This window comes from Geotrypetes seraphini, chromosome 1 (assembly GCF_902459505.1).
Source record: "Geotrypetes seraphini chromosome 1, aGeoSer1.1, whole genome shotgun sequence".
NCBI classification, from domain to species: domain Eukaryota; kingdom Metazoa; phylum Chordata; class Amphibia; order Gymnophiona; family Dermophiidae; genus Geotrypetes; species Geotrypetes seraphini.
Genome location: NC_047084.1, coordinates 98,100,688 through 98,120,525, shown reverse-complemented (window position 1 = coordinate 98,120,525; position 19,838 = coordinate 98,100,688). Strand labels below are relative to the sequence as shown.

At 43.3% G+C, this 19,838-nt stretch overlaps 1 protein-coding gene across 1 annotated transcript in view; it reads left to right on the top strand.

Annotated features, from left to right (window-relative positions):
• Positions 1-19,123, top strand: part of PIK3C3 (phosphatidylinositol 3-kinase catalytic subunit type 3) — a 329,375-nt gene extending 310,252 nt beyond the window's left edge. Inside the window, exons 24-25 of the mRNA XM_033935321.1 lie at positions 14,542-14,667; positions 18,500-19,123. Coding sequence (XP_033791212.1) covers positions 14,542-14,667; positions 18,500-18,514 — 141 coding nt within the window. The 3' untranslated portion in view covers positions 18,515-19,123. The remainder of the gene's footprint in view (positions 1-14,541; positions 14,668-18,499) is intronic.
• Positions 19,124-19,838: the final 715 nt, after the last annotated feature.

Genomic DNA, 19,838 nt, shown 5'->3' with positions numbered 1-19,838 from the left:
GCAATCTACCAATGTATTCTGCCACGAAAACTTGATGACGTCCAAGTCGCTAGGACTTGAACACAAGTCAATGGCACCTAACTTCAAAGAAGTAGAATGTTTTGTATTTCATAGGGAAATTTGTGTTATAGATCCTGCTTATTGCAATCTGCCTTTAATTATTTCTGGTAAAGCAAACTAGAAATGCTCTGATTAGATTAGATTTGAATTTTTATGACTTTAAATTGCCCCGGAAAATTTTTTTTGAAAATGTGAAGTTCCTCACACATTTTAAGTATACTCACCTTGAAAGACAGTTTTTCTCTTCAGAGGATTTATGCAGGTCTTTATCTTGAAAACTGAGAATTAGGTTATTGAATTACGGTTGTTGACTGTAAATGTAAATTGCACCATCTGTTTGGACAGATTTTGAGGCAGTTTTCATCACAAAGGCTTGTAAAATTATTAACATCTGAATCTGAGTTAATCGGTATATAATCCTTGTACTCTTCTGATACTATTATTCTACCTCTTGCCTGTTTAATAAATGTGTCTGTCCACTTTTCAAGAAGGATACCTTAGACCCAAAGGTGTTACCCACCCTTGCCAAAGTGATAGAAAAAAATGTTTTTTGCCAAACTTAATGTCCATGATGAACACAATGCATTGTTAGATCACACCAGTATGGCTTTCACAAAGCATAAAGCAGTGAATCTCTTCTGTTATCTTCTTTCAATGTCTTCTTACAAGGTTGTACCATGGTTACTTGTTTTTGCTGATTTTGTTGGTCATTTCTATGACTTAGCACCTTGAATCATTCACTTCTCCAATTCCTACATTTGTTGGGGGGGGGGGAGAGGTTGTAGCTGGAACTGTGTATGTGTAGTTTCCTTTATTTTTTGACCAATTGCTATCAGGATTTCTTCAGTTTAGCCTTTGGCAACTGATGTCCCTTAGGGATCTGGACTATCTGCCTTTTTTTATTCAATATGTACCTCGACTTGGGTGTGCATTATCATTTATAAGCAAACAACATCCAGTTCTTCTTTTTGTTTTACACATTGTTTAATAATGCTGCCTTGAAATTGCATAAATGTTTAGAGAAAGCCTTTGTATGGATGGTGACCAATAATTTATCTTTAAATTTGGCCAAGTTGAAAAGACACAGCCATTCTCCATCTGTTGATATCTCTATTCAGTTGTTCTTTAATGGTTAACAGGTGCCTAGCTTACAAAAGATATGTAATATAGGTGTTATACTTTATCTCTCTAATTCTGTCTTGTTTCTATCATCTAAGACTGTTGAGTAAACCTAAACCTGTTTTGAACAAGAAATACATTTGAATGGTGTACAATCTAGTAACAGATTTGGACTACTGCAATTCTTTACTGAGTTGAGCTTTATTTCATGAAGATGACCCGGTCTATAAAACTAAGTTCTAGTTTAGTTTCGTCTAGAATTGTTAGGCTTGCTGCAGACTCAGATATGAGCATTGTAGTTAATACAGAATACCTCTGCTAGATTGTTGATTGGTGCTCCAAGACATCAATGATTTAACCCTCATCTCCAAGCCTTGTATTGGGTTCCAGTACAGTGGCATATTATCTTTAAGATCCTTTTGTTTATAGTAAGGAGTGGCCAACCTATTTCAGAAGGTAAGAACTAAGGGAGGACCAAGTAATGGCAAACCCAGTAAAATGTTGAGTTGACAAGGCAGCAATGAAATGTTTAGGCTATTCTGGTTAAGTATAGGAATAATTAAGCAGTTAGTCATATTTTATATATGGCGCCCATAAGATCAGCAAAGAATAGAATGGCATTTAGTGTGATTTTATAAAAGGTACTCGCAACTTATACCAGTATCTTTCAAACTGTGTGCTCCAAAGAGATTCTGGATGTGCTACCGGAGATTCCAGAAATTTACCTTATTTAAAAAAATTGCCTTCATAAGTAAACACAAGAATAGATGGACTGGTGTGTCGCATGTGCAAGAGTCTATCAACGTTATGAGCTTCTGTGTGCATAAGGATACAACTGCCCAGACAAGCATCATTCTTTGACGTGATTGGTGCTTGAAAACTAATGGCAAATTATTTTATTTTATTTTTTATGCAGTAGTTATCCTAACTTGAGCAACAAAGCAGTCAAGGCTTTGCTACTGTTTGGATTTTGTTATCTTTGCGAACTTGGATTTTCAGCTCTGTCAGAAATTTTAAAAAAAGAGAATGACTGCAGATGGTGGATGATGAAATGTGGATTTGCTTGTCAACTTATCGAGCTGTGTTTTGACTAAATTTGCATTCAAAAACAAGCACATTCATTGCATTGATTAGCAATTCTATTCAATCTACTTTAGTTTCACTGTTATTATAATTACCCGTACATAGCTTAAAGAACTTTAAATAACTCTCAAATTAAATTTTTCCTAGGCTTTGCAATTTTATAGTTTCAATTATAATGTGCCGCGAAAATAATTTGCTCCATTTAGTGTGCCGGAGTTTTTAAAAGGTTTGAGACACTGCCTTATACAGTTGGGCTAAGAACTTTTATCTGTCAAGGAAAATCAGGGCTAAATACCTGCTCCTAACTTGTGCACAGATTGGGCATATTCTATATCAGTGTGCCTGACTTTTCGGAATGTTCATGATCTACCCATGATCCTCTCCTGGCCATGCCCCCTTTCAGATTCAGACTCTAGAACTGGTGCACAGCACTTTATAAAATGTACCTACATCTGATTAGTGCCAAATAGTGTCAGTTATGAGGTGGCGGTATCCTAGATCCTGGGTATGTGTTGAGTTAGGATAAATAATTGTATTGAAAAACTTTGCACTGTGGTAAATTGTAACTTGTTAACTGTATATTTTGTATGTTAACCTGTAACCCGTTCGGAGCTCTTTGGGTTAGAACGGGATAGAAAATGAGCTAAATAAATATTAATTGCCAATTATTGGCAGTAATTATTTATTTATTTATTTAAAAATTTATACCACCCACCTAAAACCTAGGTGGTTTCCAAAGCAGCACATGCACAACATAAGATGCCATTTATAGGAGTTGGGGGTTAGTGACTCAGCTGTGTAAAAGGTTCTCATCTTTCTGACCAAAACTAGGGTGAAATTATTTTTGAAAATGATGGTATGATAGAGAAAATCTATTCCTCAATTTTATGATTTGGATGATCACTCGAAGAATCAACAGTTCAATGGATTCCAAATTATGAAGCAACATTTAGCAAAATAGAGAATCCTAGTTGATAAGTTGGAACAGAGCAATCCGGATTTACCGGATTTTTCGCTCCATAAGACGCACTTTTTCCACCCCCAAAAAGGGGGTGGAAATAAGGGTGCGTCTTATGCAGAGAATACCACGTGCTCTTTCCCCCCCCCCCCCCCAGTACCGTGATGTAATCCTGGCAGTCCAGCGCTGCATTGGCAGGCTCCCCTGCTGGACAGCTGCCCAAGTCCCCATCTGCCAGGCAGGCACGAGCCCCGAGCGCGCCTGCCTGGTCCTGCACCGCCGCCCAAATGGTGCTGTTGGTTCTCGCAAGACTCGCGGGAGTTCACGGCACCATTCGAGCGGCTGCTTGGGATCAGGCAGGTGCACTCAGGGTTCGAGCCTGCTTTTCACTTCTGGCACAGATGGGGACTTGGGCGGCTATCCAGCAGGGGAGGCTGCTGATGCAGCGCTGGACCGCCAGGATTACATCAAAGTACCAGGAGAGGGGGGGGTCGGGTCCTGCAGAAAGGTACAGGGAGGGAAGGGTACTGCAGAAAGGTACCAGGGAAGGGGGTCCTGCAGAAAGGTACCAGGGAAGGGGCCCTCCTTCCAGAATTAAATTTATCAGGAGGCTTCCCAGCCCTGCAGAAAGGTACCCTGCAGAAAGATACCAGGGAAGGGGGCCCTCCTGCTGGAATTGCAGTAAATTAATCACTACTGTAATTTAAATTTACAACAAATGTACAGCTGAGGCAAGAGGCCTTGTATTGGACATGTGAATTGCTTTAAAAAGAATTTGAAAAGAGGAAATAAAAATGTAAAGGTATTAGAGAGGTGCATTTTCCAAAGCTGAGCAGGAAACAGAAAGACTTCTCTGCGTGCCCTGTACCCTGTCCCCGCCTGCCCTGTGCCCTACCACTAGACCACAAGAGGGGGGGATAGAGTACAGAGCCTGGCAGGGATTTGGGACGGTGCAGAACCTGGCAAGGAGTGTGGGGTTGGATGCAGAGCTTGGCAGGAAGAATTTGGTTCAGAATGTGTGTTTTTCTTGTTTTCTTCCTCTAAATCTAGGGTGCGTCTTATGGAGCGAAAAATACAGTAACTATATATACTCAAGTATAAACTGAGATTTTGTGGGCTCATGGTTTATATTTGAGTTAATTCCAGATGTGCACCCTACACACCCATCCCCCTCGGACCCCTTGCAGGCCTCCCCTGGACCTACCTTGAGGCCTGTTGTCCAGCAGTAAGCCGGGACAGGAACAACCCCTTCTGTGTCCTGTCCCAGATGATTCCACACACACCACCTCCCTCTTGCACCTAAAAAGACCTACTTTGCACACCCTGGAAGCAGTGACCTGGGGCAGGAACGATCTTCCTACTTTCATGCCCTGTGCAGAACTGCTAAAGGAAATGGCTGCTGTGAGTTCCCACTGGAAACTTGCGAGGTTGCCATAAGAACCTGCAGCAGCTGTTTCCTTTTGCGACTCTGCACGGGGCATGAGCTTAGGAGGATCGCTCTTTCCCCAATTCACCGCTGGACTACCAGGGCATGCAAGGTAGGCCTTTTCAGGTGCAGGAGGTGGGCTGGTGTGGAGCCAGACAGGACATGGGAGGGGCCACTCCTGTCCCAGCTCATTTCTGGACCAACAGGTCTCAAGGCAAGCCCGGGGGAGGCTGGTCGAGAAGGGGGTGGGGAGTGTAGTGCTGGCCGGGACAGGACACGGTAGGAGTCGCTTCTCTCACAGCTCACTGCTGGACCACCAGGGCTTAAGGCAGGCCTGTGGGAGGCCTGCAATAAGTCAGGGAGGGGATGGGGTGGGGAATACAGAGCAGGCCAGGTCAAGGAGGTATTGCTCCTGTCCCTTCTCACCATTGGACCACCAATACCTGTACTTGAATATAAACCCTTGATTTATACTCAAGTCAACCTTTTTCTCCCTTTTTTGGGGAGGAAAGAAAAGGTTGCCTCGCTTTATATTTGGATTGATTTATATTCAAGTATATATGGTAAATGTTTATTTTCTCTAAATAGATATATCTGCATATGGACTAAGAAAGATATTCTCCCAAAAAAATAAAAGACCCAGGACATCCAATAATCTTAGAAAGAGACTGTGAGAGCAATTATTCATTAATAGAGAAAGCTTTCCTGGCCATAATCTGGAAAGTGAAGTAATACTGTTATATTGAGGGAAACATCTTCACCTTGGTCACAGACCACCGGTCATCTTAAATTGCTTTACGGAATAAAAAATGGTAATATATGGATTACCTTGTTTCATTTAATGAAACAACAACTAAGGAACTACATGCCTAAACCAGTTTCCTGTTCTGAAAAGGAGATGATTCAGCCAGGTTTTTCCTGACAATATCCTAGTAAAGGACATATGTAGTAGACTATATTAACCCCACAGCTGGATGCAGAACTGTAAAAGCTAAATTGCAAGCCGAAAGTGTATAATGCCTTCATAACAGGAGTAAAAGTAGAAATGATGATCAGGGTCTCCCTAAATAAAATGCAGACGCTAGATAGAGGAGTAGAAGGAAACTAGAAAAACTATTAACCTTTTTCTTGCTGCTTCATGGTGAATTGTTGAAAGTTTTCTGAACCAGTATTGTGCAGATGAGAGCTCAGTCAGACCATAACTTCTAGCAACTTACCCCTAAACTGTATAGGTTTCTTGCTTGAGCCAACGGCGCCGGGACAAAGGTGCGCGCAGACAATTGAGCACAGCGCGGAGGCGCGTGCCGCACAAAATTACTGTTTTTAGGGCTCCAACGGGGGGGCATGGGGGGATCCCCCCCACTTTACTTAATAGAGATCGCGCCGCGTTGTGGGGGGTTTGGGGGGTTGTAACCCCCCACATTTTACTGAAAACTTCACTTTTTCCCTGTTTTTAGGGAAAAAGTTAAGTTTACAGTAAAATGTGGAGGGTTACAACCCCCCATAATGCCGGCGCCATCTCTATTAAGTAAACTGGGGGGGGCTGCCCAACAAAACCCCCTGTCGGAGCCCCTAAAAACAGTAATTTTCTTCGGCGCGCACCTCCGTCTTGCACTCAGTTGTTGGCGCGCGCCTTTGTCTTTCGTGGGGTTGTCTATGAACCGAGCCAACAGCCCAAATAGATTGGCCCTGCTACCAGAAGCTGTTTTTTGAGAAATCCTTACATTTTGGGAAAGCTGTTTCGTTTCTAGCAGATAACTGTTTTAAGTAAGCCATAATTCCTGAACTAAGGATGACTATTTGACTTATGACATACTTGTACCTGGAGGAGTGTGGCATAATCCTGATTTCCCACCTTCAACCCATGTCCTTTGGGAAAACAAATAGTATTTCCTAGAGAAGAGGGTGGGGGGGAGAACCTTTAAGCAAGTGAAAAATCACCTTCTTTTTAGTCCCAAAACACTAATAGGTGGTTAGTTACAAACCACTATAGGCCCAATATTCAAAATGATTTAATCAGGCAGGAGAGGCTCCTTCCTAGTCTAATCAGACTGTGTACCTCAGGAAGGGATTCAGCAACATTTAATTGGGCAGTGCCACTGAATGTCCCCTCTGACTGCCTAGGTAACGTCCGGTCAGAGTCAGGGTAGTAACTGTCAATGTTCAGTTCCGATTCCTCCATAGCTAACTAGGCAATAAGACTGGATTAACAGCCCTGTTAGCTATACAACATTGAATACTGGCTGCAACTGAATAACTTACAGCTATCACAACTGACCTACTACTACTGTTAATTATTTCTATAGCACTACCAGACTTACGCATCGCTGTACAGAGTCACAAAGAAGAACACAGTCCCTGCTCGAAAGAGCTTACAATTTAAACAGACAAGACAGACAAACAGAATGTCATGGATACAGTTAAGGGGAACGGTTAATCTTCTGGCTGGGTTGGAGGGCAGAGGGGAGTACGGGACAATCAAGCCATTGTGACATCATTGATGAGGTTGGCTCTTATTGGTGGAATGAGGCATTATGACATCACAATCTCAGCTCTGCTTCCCAAAGACTGAAACTCTTCACGCTACCACTACTACTATGAATTATATCTATAACTCTACCAGACGTACGCAGCGCTGCTCGAAAGAGCTTACAATCTAGACCAGTGGTTCCCAAACCCTGTCCTGGGGGACCCCCAGCCAGTCGTGTTTTCAAGATATCCCTAATTGAATATGCATGAGAGAGATTTGCATATAATGGAAGTGACAGGTATGCAAATCTCTCTCATGCATATGCATTAGGGATATCTTGAAAACCTGACTGGCCGGGGGTCCCCCAGGACAGGGTTGGGAACCACTGATCTAGACGGACAAACAGAATGTCATGGATACAATTAAGGGGGAAGCAGTTAATAAGCTGGCTGGGATGATGGGTAGAGGAGTAGGGTTAAGGATTGAAGGCTATACCTGGATGTTCAGTGTTGATATCTGTGTCACCTTAGTCTGCAGTGGTCAGTGCCATCACCAGCTGAATAATGACCAGAATACTTTTTATTAAGGTGCTTTGCCAGCTGCACTTTAATAAGTTCTTGCTTTATTTCATTGTACAAGCCTTCCTTCACACGTGTATGATAAATATTTTTTACATAGCTGTGCCAGAACAGTGAGCAGTGTCGTTTTGTCCTCTGTTGAACTTGAGGGAGTTTGGGAAGGAGTGGAATTGCTGTTTCAGTGCTGCCATGGATGGATTACCCAATTTATCAGCCAAATTGTGTTTGTAAGTAAGGGCCTGATCTATTAAGGCTTATTTCCCATTTTGTATATAGAAGAGAAAAAGCTTAGTACATCAGATCCTAAGTTATGGCAAGAAAGGAAATGAAGAAAAACGAGAGAGTCCAGTATAGCGTAAACAGACTGAACCGGCATCACAGCATTGTTTCAAATAATTATGAATAGAATGTCTTTCTCTGTGTTAAATAAATGCACGCTGAAGAAATGTAATTCTGATCAAATGTCTGACTTAAATTATTTGTAGTAGCATAGTGAAGAGATTTCCCCTCCCCCTCAACAGCAGGAATATAGAACAGCACCGAAAACGTATGAGAAAATTCTGATTGAAAGCAAGTCGGTTGTAAATGAAATCCTTCTCTGGATAAATATATTCATTTCTATTAATGTTCTGAATTTCGAGATACAGGGTAACAGAATCTACTTTGTAATCAGTACTCATATCTAAGTGAAAGCCAATTACTTAGCTAGCATTGCCGTCAAATAACCACGGAATGAGTTGAGTGAAGTATACAGAGAGAGAAGGAGGAATTTAAATTTGTTCATGTCATGTTCAGCATTGTAGAAAATAAGTATAAATGTATGTTTCACATGCCGGTAGCTAGTTAGGAGCAAAGAAGAAGGTTCCTTTGTGCTACTGTGGAAAAGCTTTTCTATTGCTACTCTCCTTTTAAAATAGTGGTAATAAAAGCATTCGAATTAAAATTTTGCCCCCGTGTTGATAGGGAAAATCATAAATGTATTGCTGTAATTCATAGTAACATTTAATCAGTTTAATATTTCAAGAGCCTTAAGAAAGACTCTTGTGGCACATTTTGCAATATTTTTTAGCCTGTTTTATTAAAACCATTTCCATGATACCAGCTAACATGGAATTTCTTTGAAACCAGCTAATATAGAAAACAAATGTACCTGATCTGTTGGTTAATGGAAAAAGGCCTGGTGTAAAAGTGATGCTTTGTTTTTTTCTTTCTCACTATATCAGCAATAATTATAGTTCTTGACTTGGGGGGGGGGGCAGCCACCTCAGAATGAGCCCATTTTTCCTCAGATCGGTAGGTCCTGGATATTAGACAGCGTGGTTACATGCTGGAGTTTGTGGTGCCAGTGTCCAACACCATCCTGATATCTCCCTGCAGTGGACATCTTGTAATCTCTTGCACCTGGGAGTTGTGGTTCTACATCCACCAGAGGAGCAGGGTCAAGGGTGATATTCAGTCTATTTTATGGTGCCCAAGAAAAGGGGCACCGTTTTGACTGATACTGGACCTGAAGAATGTTGCTCTGCAGGTTCTGAGATTTCAAACGAAAATTCTGCAGTCAAGCAGAGCACTTTCTGATTTCCATGGACCTGTTGAAAGCTTATTTACATACTCCTGTTAGAATGGGGTGGGTAGTAGAGGTTCCTGAGACGTTATGTTTTAAGGAATCATTTTCAGTTCAAAGCAATAACTTTTGACCTACCCACAACTCCCAGGACCTCTTTCATGATTATAATTGGCAGAATAGAAATCTCTAATGTAATGTAATGATGAAGGCCTTTCTGGAGAGATGGATTATTGCATTGGTTAAGCTTATGGTACACATGATGCAGATATTTAGATAAGGTATGGGGGTGCATGAGAAAACTGTAAGATAAATGGATTGTATTAGTGCTGCCCGATTCATGATTCAAATCGGTTTACCGATTCACTGCGGGTGAATCGATTTAAAACAAAAAAAAATTGGCTTCCCAATTCAGCTGACCCTCCCCCTAAAGCAGGAGCAGCAGCGCTGCTCTTGCTGGCCGGCTGCTGCCGCATCTGCTTTAGAGGGCAAGGGGGGAGGGTCAGCCGGTTAGTGCTGGTGACCGGCTTCCCCCCTTGCGTCTGGTTCCCCCCCCCTGGCCTCCCCACACCGTTTACCTTAAAGAAACAACCTGCAGATAAGATCGCGATGCTAGCGATCTTTGTACTGCTTCTGAGCTATTTCTTCCGCTGCGATCCTGCCTCTGACGTCAGAGAAGGGGCGGGACCGCGGCAGAGGAAACAGCTCCGAAGCAGTGCAAAGATCACTAGCATCGTGATCTTATCTGCAGGCTGCTTCTTTAAGGTAAACATTGCGGGGAGGCCAGGGGGGAAGCCGGACACCAGTGGGAGACCAGGGGGAACACGCAGGCCTTCCTGGGGGGGTGAGCAGTCCTTCGGGGTGGGGGGTCAGGCAGGCCTTCAGGGGGAACAGGCAGGCAGACTTTCAGGGAGGATAGGCAGGCAGGCTTTCAGGGGTGAGATGCAGGCCTTTAAGGGGGGGGGGGGACAAGCCTTCAAGGGGGGAGACAGGCCTTCAAGGGGGACAGGCAGGCCTTCAGGGGGGATACAGGCCTTCAAGGGAGACAGGCATTCAGGGGGATGCAGGCCTTCAAGGGGAGATGCAGGCCTTCAAGGGGAGATGCAGGCCTTCAAAGGGGGGGACTGGTCTTCAGGGGGAGCAGGCAGGTCTTCAGGAGTGGGGAACAGGCCTTCAGGAGGGAAATACCTTCAGGGGAGGGGGGCCCTGGTGTAGAAGTACACAGAGGGAGGGAGGGAAGGGGGTTTCAAAGAGACATGCATATGCCGGACTTTGGGGGGGAAAGAAATAATGGGTCGAAGAATAGAGGAGAGGGAGAGAGATGATGGACAATGGGATTTAGGGAGGGAAGAAACAGAAAGGGAGAGAAGTTGGACACAAGGGATGGTATGGAGGGGGGATAGAGATACTGGATAGGAGGGTAGTTGGGAAAAGAAAGGGAGAGATGGTGGAGCCTGGGGTGGTGGGGAAGGAGGGAGAGATGCTGGATGAAAGGGTAGTTAAGAAAAGGTGGATCTGTGGAGGGAGACGAAAAAAAGGAAAGATGTCAGACCTAGGGAGGGAAGGGAAATGGAAGGGGAGGACAGAGATGGCAGATGGACGGTTAGCACGGAGAAGAAAGAAGGAGACCCTGGCAAGCAAGTTATCAGAAGACAATCAGAGCCTGGGACCAACAAGATTTGAATAATGTCCAGACAACAAAAAGTAGAAAAAATAATTTTATTTTCTGTTTTGTGATTACAATGTGTCAGATTTGATGTGTTAGACCACAAACGTGAGCTGGGATTTAACTGGAGGAAAAGTCTTTTTTGTTTGTTTATTTTGTTCACACTACAGCGCCAGTGTGGTTAGAAGGCAAAGGGGGTGAAGAAGCTATAAAATAAACCCACCAGGATGTTTGAAAAAAAACACCCAATTGGGCAGGAAAATCGAAAAACCAATTCAATAGGTTGAATCGAATCAAATCGAATTGAAATTTTTTTTTCTGAATCGGGCAGCACTAGATTGTATGTTGGTTTTAATTATAGAAACATGACGGCAGATAAAGGCCAAATGGCCCATCTAGTCTGCCCATCCGCAGTAACTATTATCTCTTTCTCTCTCCGAGAGATCCCACGTGCCTAACCCAAGTCTCTTGAATTCAGACACAATCTCTGTCTCCACCACCTCTTCCATGAGATTGTTCCACGCATCTACCACCCTTTCTGTAAAAAATATTTCCTTAGATTACTCCTGAGCCTATCACCTCTTAACTTCATCCTATGCCCTCTCATTGCAGTTTCCTTTCAAATAAGAGACTCAACTCATGCACATTTACATTACATAGGTATTTAAATGTCTCTTTAATATCTCCCCTCTCCCACCTTTCCTCTAAAGTATACGTAGGCCGTATAACGAAGACCACCTACCATTTTAGTAGCCTTCCTCTGGACCGACTCCCTCCTTTTTATATCTTTTTGAAGGTGCATTCTCCAGAATTGTACACAATATGCTAAATGTAATCTCCTTTAGTTAAAACTGGATTTAAATATAGTAAGTAAATACCGTAAATAGTGGTAGGTGCTGCTTTCCTACAAAGTGAGCATATCAGAATCTATCCCTATATAGATGAAGGTTGATTTGAGCCAATTCAGAAAATTCAGCTTGACTGGTGATGGTCAAAACTCAACAGATCAACAGCTATAGTTTAATTAATGTTGCTGAGGACTGGTTGCCTAAACCGAAGCCTTAGCAGTGGGGAAGCAAAGCTGATTATGGATGGACTTGTATAGTCTGTGTCCAGCATATGGCAAGACAGATGAGGACAGGCTGGAGTTAGCTTTGACAGTAACTCCAGCAGTGGGGCAGTGTAACAGATGTCGGACGGACATCTACGATCTGTGTGTCTAAGCGGCAAGATGGATCAGGGTGAAATATGCATAGTTTATACCACAGATCTTACCTATCTCAAGGGGAGGGGAAGACATCTTATAAGGAAACTTAGCAAGTAAAATAAAATTACTAGATTGTTGGTTAAACATTGTCTTAATAATAAATGTGAATGTTGGGCAGACTGGATGGACCATTGGTTACATACTGAAATTTGGATTCAATATAAAATTATTTTATTGTCTTTTAAGGTAATAACAGATCGGATTTCATTTATTTATTTATTCAAATTTTGTATATACCATTCTCCCAAGGGAGATCAGAATGGTTTTATATGAATTTATTCAGCTACTCAAGCATTTTTCCCTGTCTGTCCCGGTGGGCTCACAGTCCGTCTAATGGACCAGGGGCAATGGGGGGATTGAGTGACTTGCCCAGGGTCACAATGAGCAGCGTGGGTTTGAACCCACTACCTCAGGATGCTGAAGCTTTTACCGCTCTACCACACCAGTCATCTAGATATCTGTGGTCGGAATCATAAGAACATAAGAATAGCCTTACTAGGTCAGACCAATGGTCCATCAAGCCCAGTAGCCCGTTCTTACGGTGGTCAATCCAGGTCACTAGTACCTAGCCAAAACCCAAAGCATAGCAACAGTCCATGCTATCGATACAGGGCAAGCAGTGGCTTCCCCCATGTCTTTCTCAATAACAGACTTTGGGCTTTTCCTCCAGAAACATATCCAAACCATTCTTACTACAACCTCTGGCAACATGTTCAATAGCTTAACTATTCTCTGAGTGAAAAAAAATTTCCTCCTATTGGTTTTAAAAGTATTTCCCTGTAACTTCATCGAACGTCCCCTAGTCTTTGTAATTTTTGACGGAGTGAAAAATCGATCCACTTGTACCCGTTCTACTCCATTCAAGATTTTTTAGACTTCAATCATATCTTACTCAGCCGTCTCTTTTCCAAGCTGACGAGCCCTAACCTTTTTAGTCTTTCCTCATACGAGAGGAGTTCCATCCCCTTTACCATCTTGGTCACTCTTCTTTGAATGTTTTCTAGTGTCACTATGGGCTCCTTTTACAAAGGTGCGCTAGCGTTTTTAGCACACGCACATGATTAGCACACACTAGTCAAAAAATTACCACCTGCTTAAAAGGAGGCGGTAGCGGCTAGCGTGTGCTAAAACCGCTAGCGCACCTTTGTAAAAGGAGCCCGGTATCTTTTTTGAGATAAGGAGACCAGAATTGAACGCAATACTCCAGATGAGGTTGCACCATGGAGCAATACAGGGGCATTGTAACATTCTTTGTCTTGTTAACCATCCCTTTTTTAATAATTCCCAGCATCCTATTTGCTTTTTTGGCCACCGCCACACATTTACTTGATATTTCTTCCTTTTTAAGACTCTGGATATTTGCCAGATGAGTACAGATCTACTATTTTTTTAAATGTAATTGGCCCAATATTGTGGAATGCATTGCCTTTGCAATTGAGAGAATTGAAAAATATTAATGATTTTAAGAAGAATTTAAAAGTACAGTGGAACCTTGGATTACGAGCATAATTCGTTCCAGAAGCATGCTCATAAACCAATTTACTCGTATATCAAAGCGAGTTTCCCCGTAGGATGTAAGGGAAACTTGCTTGATTCATTACACCTCCTCCCCCCTTCCCGTGGCCACCGGCGCTGCTCTACCTTACCCCTCCCCCGAGGCCACTGGCACTGCTCCACACCCCTCCCCCCCCGGCGATCCGCCATCCTCCCCACGATCCAGCATCCCTCTCCCGCTCGCACCCCCCCTCATGATCTGGCATCCCCCGCTCACCCACCCACCCAAACACATTCACTTACCCCATCTGGCACTGGCACCAATGCACAGGACGTGCCGGTGCTCAAAGATCTTCCTTCCTTGTGCTGGGCCTTGAGCATCTGCACATGTGTGCATGGTAGGGGAGCAGGGGGTGGAGAAGAGGGTGGGAGGCATCACCACCCCGGGCACCTTCCACCCTCGCTATGCCATTGTGGGCAGGTAAGCAAATAAACTTAGGACAGCAAAAGGACTGTCCTAACTGTATCCTCTGAGCTACCCGGGAGCTAGTCTGAATATCAGCTGATGCCCAGAAAACTTGCAGGTAGTCATTGTCAGTGCCCAGACATGTCCCAGCATTGAATATCTGGATTTAATTCAGCTTAGAAATTGCTTAAAGTCACAAGATGATTATCAATCCTAGATTTTTATACTGGAGAAGGTAATCTTAGTGACTCGATGTTTTGAAGGCTCTGGATTTCTCCTTCCATAACTGAAGTACTTTAATGCACTATTCATTTTCTCTGCCTTTATGTATACTGTGTTGTGGATAACTCTGTTTTCCTTAGTATTTATGTGGATCTTTTTGTCTCATAGGTCCAGGATAAATTCCGTTTGGATCTGTCTGATGAAGAAGCAGTCCACTACATGCAGAGTCTAATTGATGAAAGCGTTAATGCTCTCTTTGCTGCCGTGGTGGAACAAATACACAAGTTTGCTCAGGTATGTTAATACAGATTATTGGGTGAACTCGTATCCCAAAACTTCTAGCTCTCAAGCTGTGCACATCAATAAAATACATGCACAGAAATCTATTTATGGCCTTTCATATTAAAGGAAGAAATATTACTCCTAGGGGAATTTGCAAAAACAATGAAAAACAAGTGATTCATATCTACCCTTTCCACCCCCCTCAATATTTTATAGACCTCTATCATCCCTAAGTTGTCTCTTCTCCAGGCTGAATAGCCCTAGCCACTTTAGCCTTTCCTCATAGGGAATTTATTTATTTAGTTAAAAAATTTATAAACCCTTTTATCATTTTTGTCTACCTTTTCTAATTCCACTATATCTTTTTTGAGGTACGACAACCAGAATTACACATAATATTTAAGGTGCAGTCATACCATAGAGCGAGACAAGGCTCAATCATCTTTGTTTTCCATTCCTTTCCTGATAATTCTTAACATTGCCATAAAAGGGTCTCTGGGAACCTGAGGTCCAGTCAGAGAAGGACAGGGATGATTGGGGATCCGAATTGATGCCTCTTCTCTCCAAAAGTGCTTCTTATGTAAGAGATGCAGGTTTTCGTGGGGGAAGTCCAGCCATGAGTCTTAGCAGCCCTAGACCAGGGAGAAGATTCAAAATTGTGCAGGCTCTTTAAGCCAGCCGACTTAAATGAGATCATTGTAAAACTCTCAGCGGGAACTCAATTTAGAGGTGCCACAAACTGCCTCTACACAGCATTTGTTATTGAGCAGCTCCAAGACCCAGTCCACATTTTTTTCTTTCACATCCTAAGATCACTATGATGCTGATGGAGCATTGGAAAATGCCAGAGGGGCCCTTGCAGGGGACTAGGGCGATGACTTAAGCTATATCGATTTTCAGCAACTGTTTACACCACCTAAGGTGGATTTCTTGGTAGCACAGGTCACAAAGTGGACTTCTCTTCTCAGTGAAGGAGGTATTGTCCTGAAGGATGCTCAGGACCGCAAGCTGGATCTCATTCTCAAATGGCAATTTCAGGTCTTGGCTTTGGGATTTAGGGCAGCAACAGTGGCTTCCTTTGTGGTATGTACCTGTCATAAAATGCTACGCCAGGCTCTGACTTTAGAGGCGAACACATACCCCCAGACAGTTCTGTCGAGGGTGGATTATATCACTGATGCCATATATGATATGTTTAGAGACATGAAAAAAGTATCTGCTTACCGTATTTCTGCCTGCAGGATGCTTTGGATCAGACAGTGGGTAGGAGATTTGCCTTCTAAAACCATGTTGAGCAAGCTGCCCTTTAAGGGGCAGATACTTTTTGGCAAAGGGCAGATACTTTTTGGCAAAGGGCTAGACTTTATGACCAGCGTAATGGACAGGCATCCAAAGTTTCTCAAGGATAGCAAATCATGTACTTAGCGGGTCAGGTTGTGGTTCCTTTCGAAGCTACAGGTGACCTCGGCAGTCTTTAGTGAACTTCTTTACACAGAAGTCATTTCAAGGGTCTAGGCAGAAGTTTGGTGCCTCTGGACAAAACCCTCCTTCAGGCACCCATTCTACATCCAATTCCAAAAAGTCCCAATGACACCAAATCCCTCTCCAATCTTCCCTGTAGAGGCAGAAAAGTTGTAGAGTATTGGGAGGCCTGGGAATAGATTTTCACAGACCAGTGGTGCTGGACATCATTCAAGAGGGTTACAAGCTCAAATCTTTTCAGCCACCTTGAGACTTTTTCATAGACTCCAGAGTACGAGAAATGCTGCAGCAGACCCGGGCAGTGGAAGGCCGAATCAGGCTTGGGCAGATACTCTATATACTTCATCATGCCAAAGAAAGATTCGGATGACTGGAAGCCAGTTCTGGATTTCAAGTTTGTCAGTGCTGTTTAAAAGTGCTAAAGTTCCGTATGGACACTACAATCAATTATTGCCTCAGTTGCTCCGGGGGAATATCTTGCCTCTGGATCTGGCAGAAGCCTACTTTCATCTCCCTATTTTTTCAGGCTCACAGAAGGTTTCTCATCCATGTGCTGGAGAGACGTTTTCAGTTCTCTGTGCTCCCGTTTGGATTAGCAACAGCGCCATGCACATTTAGCAAGTTAATGGTGGTGGTGGCAGCAGCACATTTGCACTGGAAGATTTGGGAATTGTATTCAACATGGCAGAGGGCTGTGTCTTTCTTCTGGGGGCTTACAAACAAAAGTTGAGACGGCAGATACTAGAGATTCTGGTAATGGCGTTATCTACAGTTAATGGAGTCTATGGTGGTGACAGCAGAGGTGGTTTCATGGACATAAGGTCATCTCCGACCCCTGCAAAGCGTACTTTTGTCCCATTGGTCTCTTCAGACAGATTCCCTTCAGATTCCTTTGGAATGGATAGTGAAGGCCCAGCAGAGTATGCAATGGTCCAAAAGATTGCCTCTGTGCATAGCATTGTGGGTGATCTTGACTACAGATTAGAGCTGGGGAGAGGGTGAGTGGGTCATTGCAAAGATCATCTGACCTAAGGCCACCGGGAGCCTTCACTCAAAGAGCATGGTCCATCAACAGATTGGAGCTGAGAGCCATTCGGATGGAGTTACGGGCCATGCTGTAAGGGAAAGCGGTCAGAGTTTTCTTGGACAATGTAAACAGGCAAGGAGGCACCAAGAGTGCGCCATTAAAACTGGAGGCCCAGCTGTTATTTTGCTGAGCAAAGAGCCATCTGATAGCCATCTCAGGTAGCGTTTCACAGCATTGACATTGACCTCAATTCCCCCAAATTGGATTTGGCTAATCTTCTCTCAGTCTCACCATTTGCAGGACACAGACCGTAGAAATCTATCTGGCATTGGATTCAGTTCCCCCATGCTGGATTTGGCTAATCTATCAGCCTCTTGCCATCGGCGAGACACACACCATAGAAGTCTGTCTGACATCTTGCCTTAGTTCCCAATACTCCTGCCCAAGATAACACCTCAACAGCCACATTGTATTTCATTCTTCTTTCTATTTAGGCATCTCCTGTGTCTATCCCATGCATTTTTGAATTAATATACCATTTTTTACTTTACCATCTCTTATGTCTTTTTATGAAACCTTCACAATTACAGTTTTTCCTTGAAAGTAAAGGTAAAGGTAGCTCAAACCATGGATGCTTCTTGATTCAGGCTCTTTCAAAGCTTTTTCCAAGGCTGCTGTTAATATTGTCTTCCGATTTTGTAATTTTTCTGACACCCCCCCCCCCCTTTACAAAACCATAGCACAGTTTTTAGTGCCAGCTGTGGAGTTAACAGCTCCAATGCTCATAGGGATTCTATGAGTGTAGGAGCTGTTATCGCCATGGTCAACGCTAAAAACCATGCTAAGGTGTGTGTGTTTTTTTTTTACTGTAAATGTAAAAGCATAAATTAAAAATAATCTTAAATAGTATTAACTTACAGTACTCAGGGATGTTTTCAGTAGCACTCTAGTTTATCACAGTTCTTCCAGTGTGATGTATTCAGGATATAAATACAGCATTCGAGGCGTGATTTCTTCAGGGAAAGATTTCTAAAACAGGAGGTGAATTCTTTTTATTTCTTAAACTATAAAATTCTTCATTCACTGTGTCTAAAGTAAGTAAATAAGCAGGTGAAAATCAAATCTAACTTGCATGTTAGAATGAATTGTAGTTGTCATATATCTCTGCCAAAATAAATGTTTGACAAATACTTACCTTATGATCAAGGAATGCATTTAGGTATGAACAGTTTACAGAGCTGTGAATTTAATCCTGAACGCCCAAATTACAGTTATCAACTAGCTGCCGTGAGTCTCTGTGAAATCCAACTGAGTAAATATTATGTTTCTTTCTAGTACTGGAGAAAATAAATTCTACGAGGTCCGTTCCTCTTTAACCTTCTGGAAGTGGAGCATCTGGAGGAGCCTTTGGCCGAGAAGCTGCTTTTTGAAGGAAACAAGCAGTGTTATAAGGAGCTTTCAAGAACACCTCCCGCCCCACGGCAGCAAGAACTGTACGTTTCCTACCATCAGAACAAGGAAAAGCTCTTCACTGGGACAATGTTATCGCACTTAAAATGGAATTGTCATCTGCTTCTGCAGATACATTAGTCGTTCTTTTTTCCCAGTACTGCGAACTCGCTATACTGCTTGTGGTGTCACCACATCAAAGTAGTTTAAAGACTCAAAAGTAACAAAAGAACATAAGTCATTTCTATACTGCATAACCAGTAAGTTCGATGCGGTTAACAAATATTTACAAAACAATATAAATGGGGAGGACTTAATTAGCAAAGATGTGTTTTCAGTTGCTTTCGAAAATGATGATAAGACTCGGAGCTCAACAGCAAAGGTTATAGGGCTAGATTCACTAACCTGCCCGATCGTGACCAATCCGTGTCCGATCCGGGCAGGTCCGATGGATTCACAAACTGGCAATATTCAGATGGGGGTGATCGGAGGAACACCCCCATTTGCCGACACGGATCGCTAGTATGCGATCCCGACGCATGCGCAGACCATCTGTAGATGGTCTGCGCATGCATCTAAGACCCATCTGAGCCGCAACTTATTTTATTTTATTTTTTTTACTTTTACTTTACTTTTTGTAGCCCAGCGAGCCCGTGGTTTTAACCCGCTTTAAACCCGCAGGTTAAAACCACGGGCTCGCAGTGCGGGGAAGGGCAGGAGAGATTCGGGGGAAGAGCAGGGCGGCGATTTGGGGCAGAGCAGGCAGGAGAGATTCGGGAAAGAACAGGGCAACGATTCAGGAGAGAGCTAGGCGGCGATTCGGGGTGGCAGGCAGGACAGATTCGGGGCAGCAGAGAGCAGGGCGGCAATGGAGCTGGAGAGTAAGAAAGGATGTTTGCGACCGGTCCTTAGCGGTCGCTTCGTGGATTGATCGGCCAGCCCAGTCAGATCGCGAAATTTGTTTTGTGAATCGCGTCCCTGCCTACTTTGCTTGCCGTTCCCCTCATTTGCATGCGCGGATTGGAATCGGATCGGCAGAGAGGGAAGTGAATCAGGCTGGAGTAAAATCGGGTCGCAAACCGATCGGCACACAATCGGTTTGCTTTGTGAATCTAGCCCTTAGTTCCTTATCCCAGCAAGCCGCCTGGTAAGAGAGTGAACATTGAAGATGGTTTTTTTTTATGACGACAACCTTTGGTGGAAAATTAAAGAGACTATGTGAGCA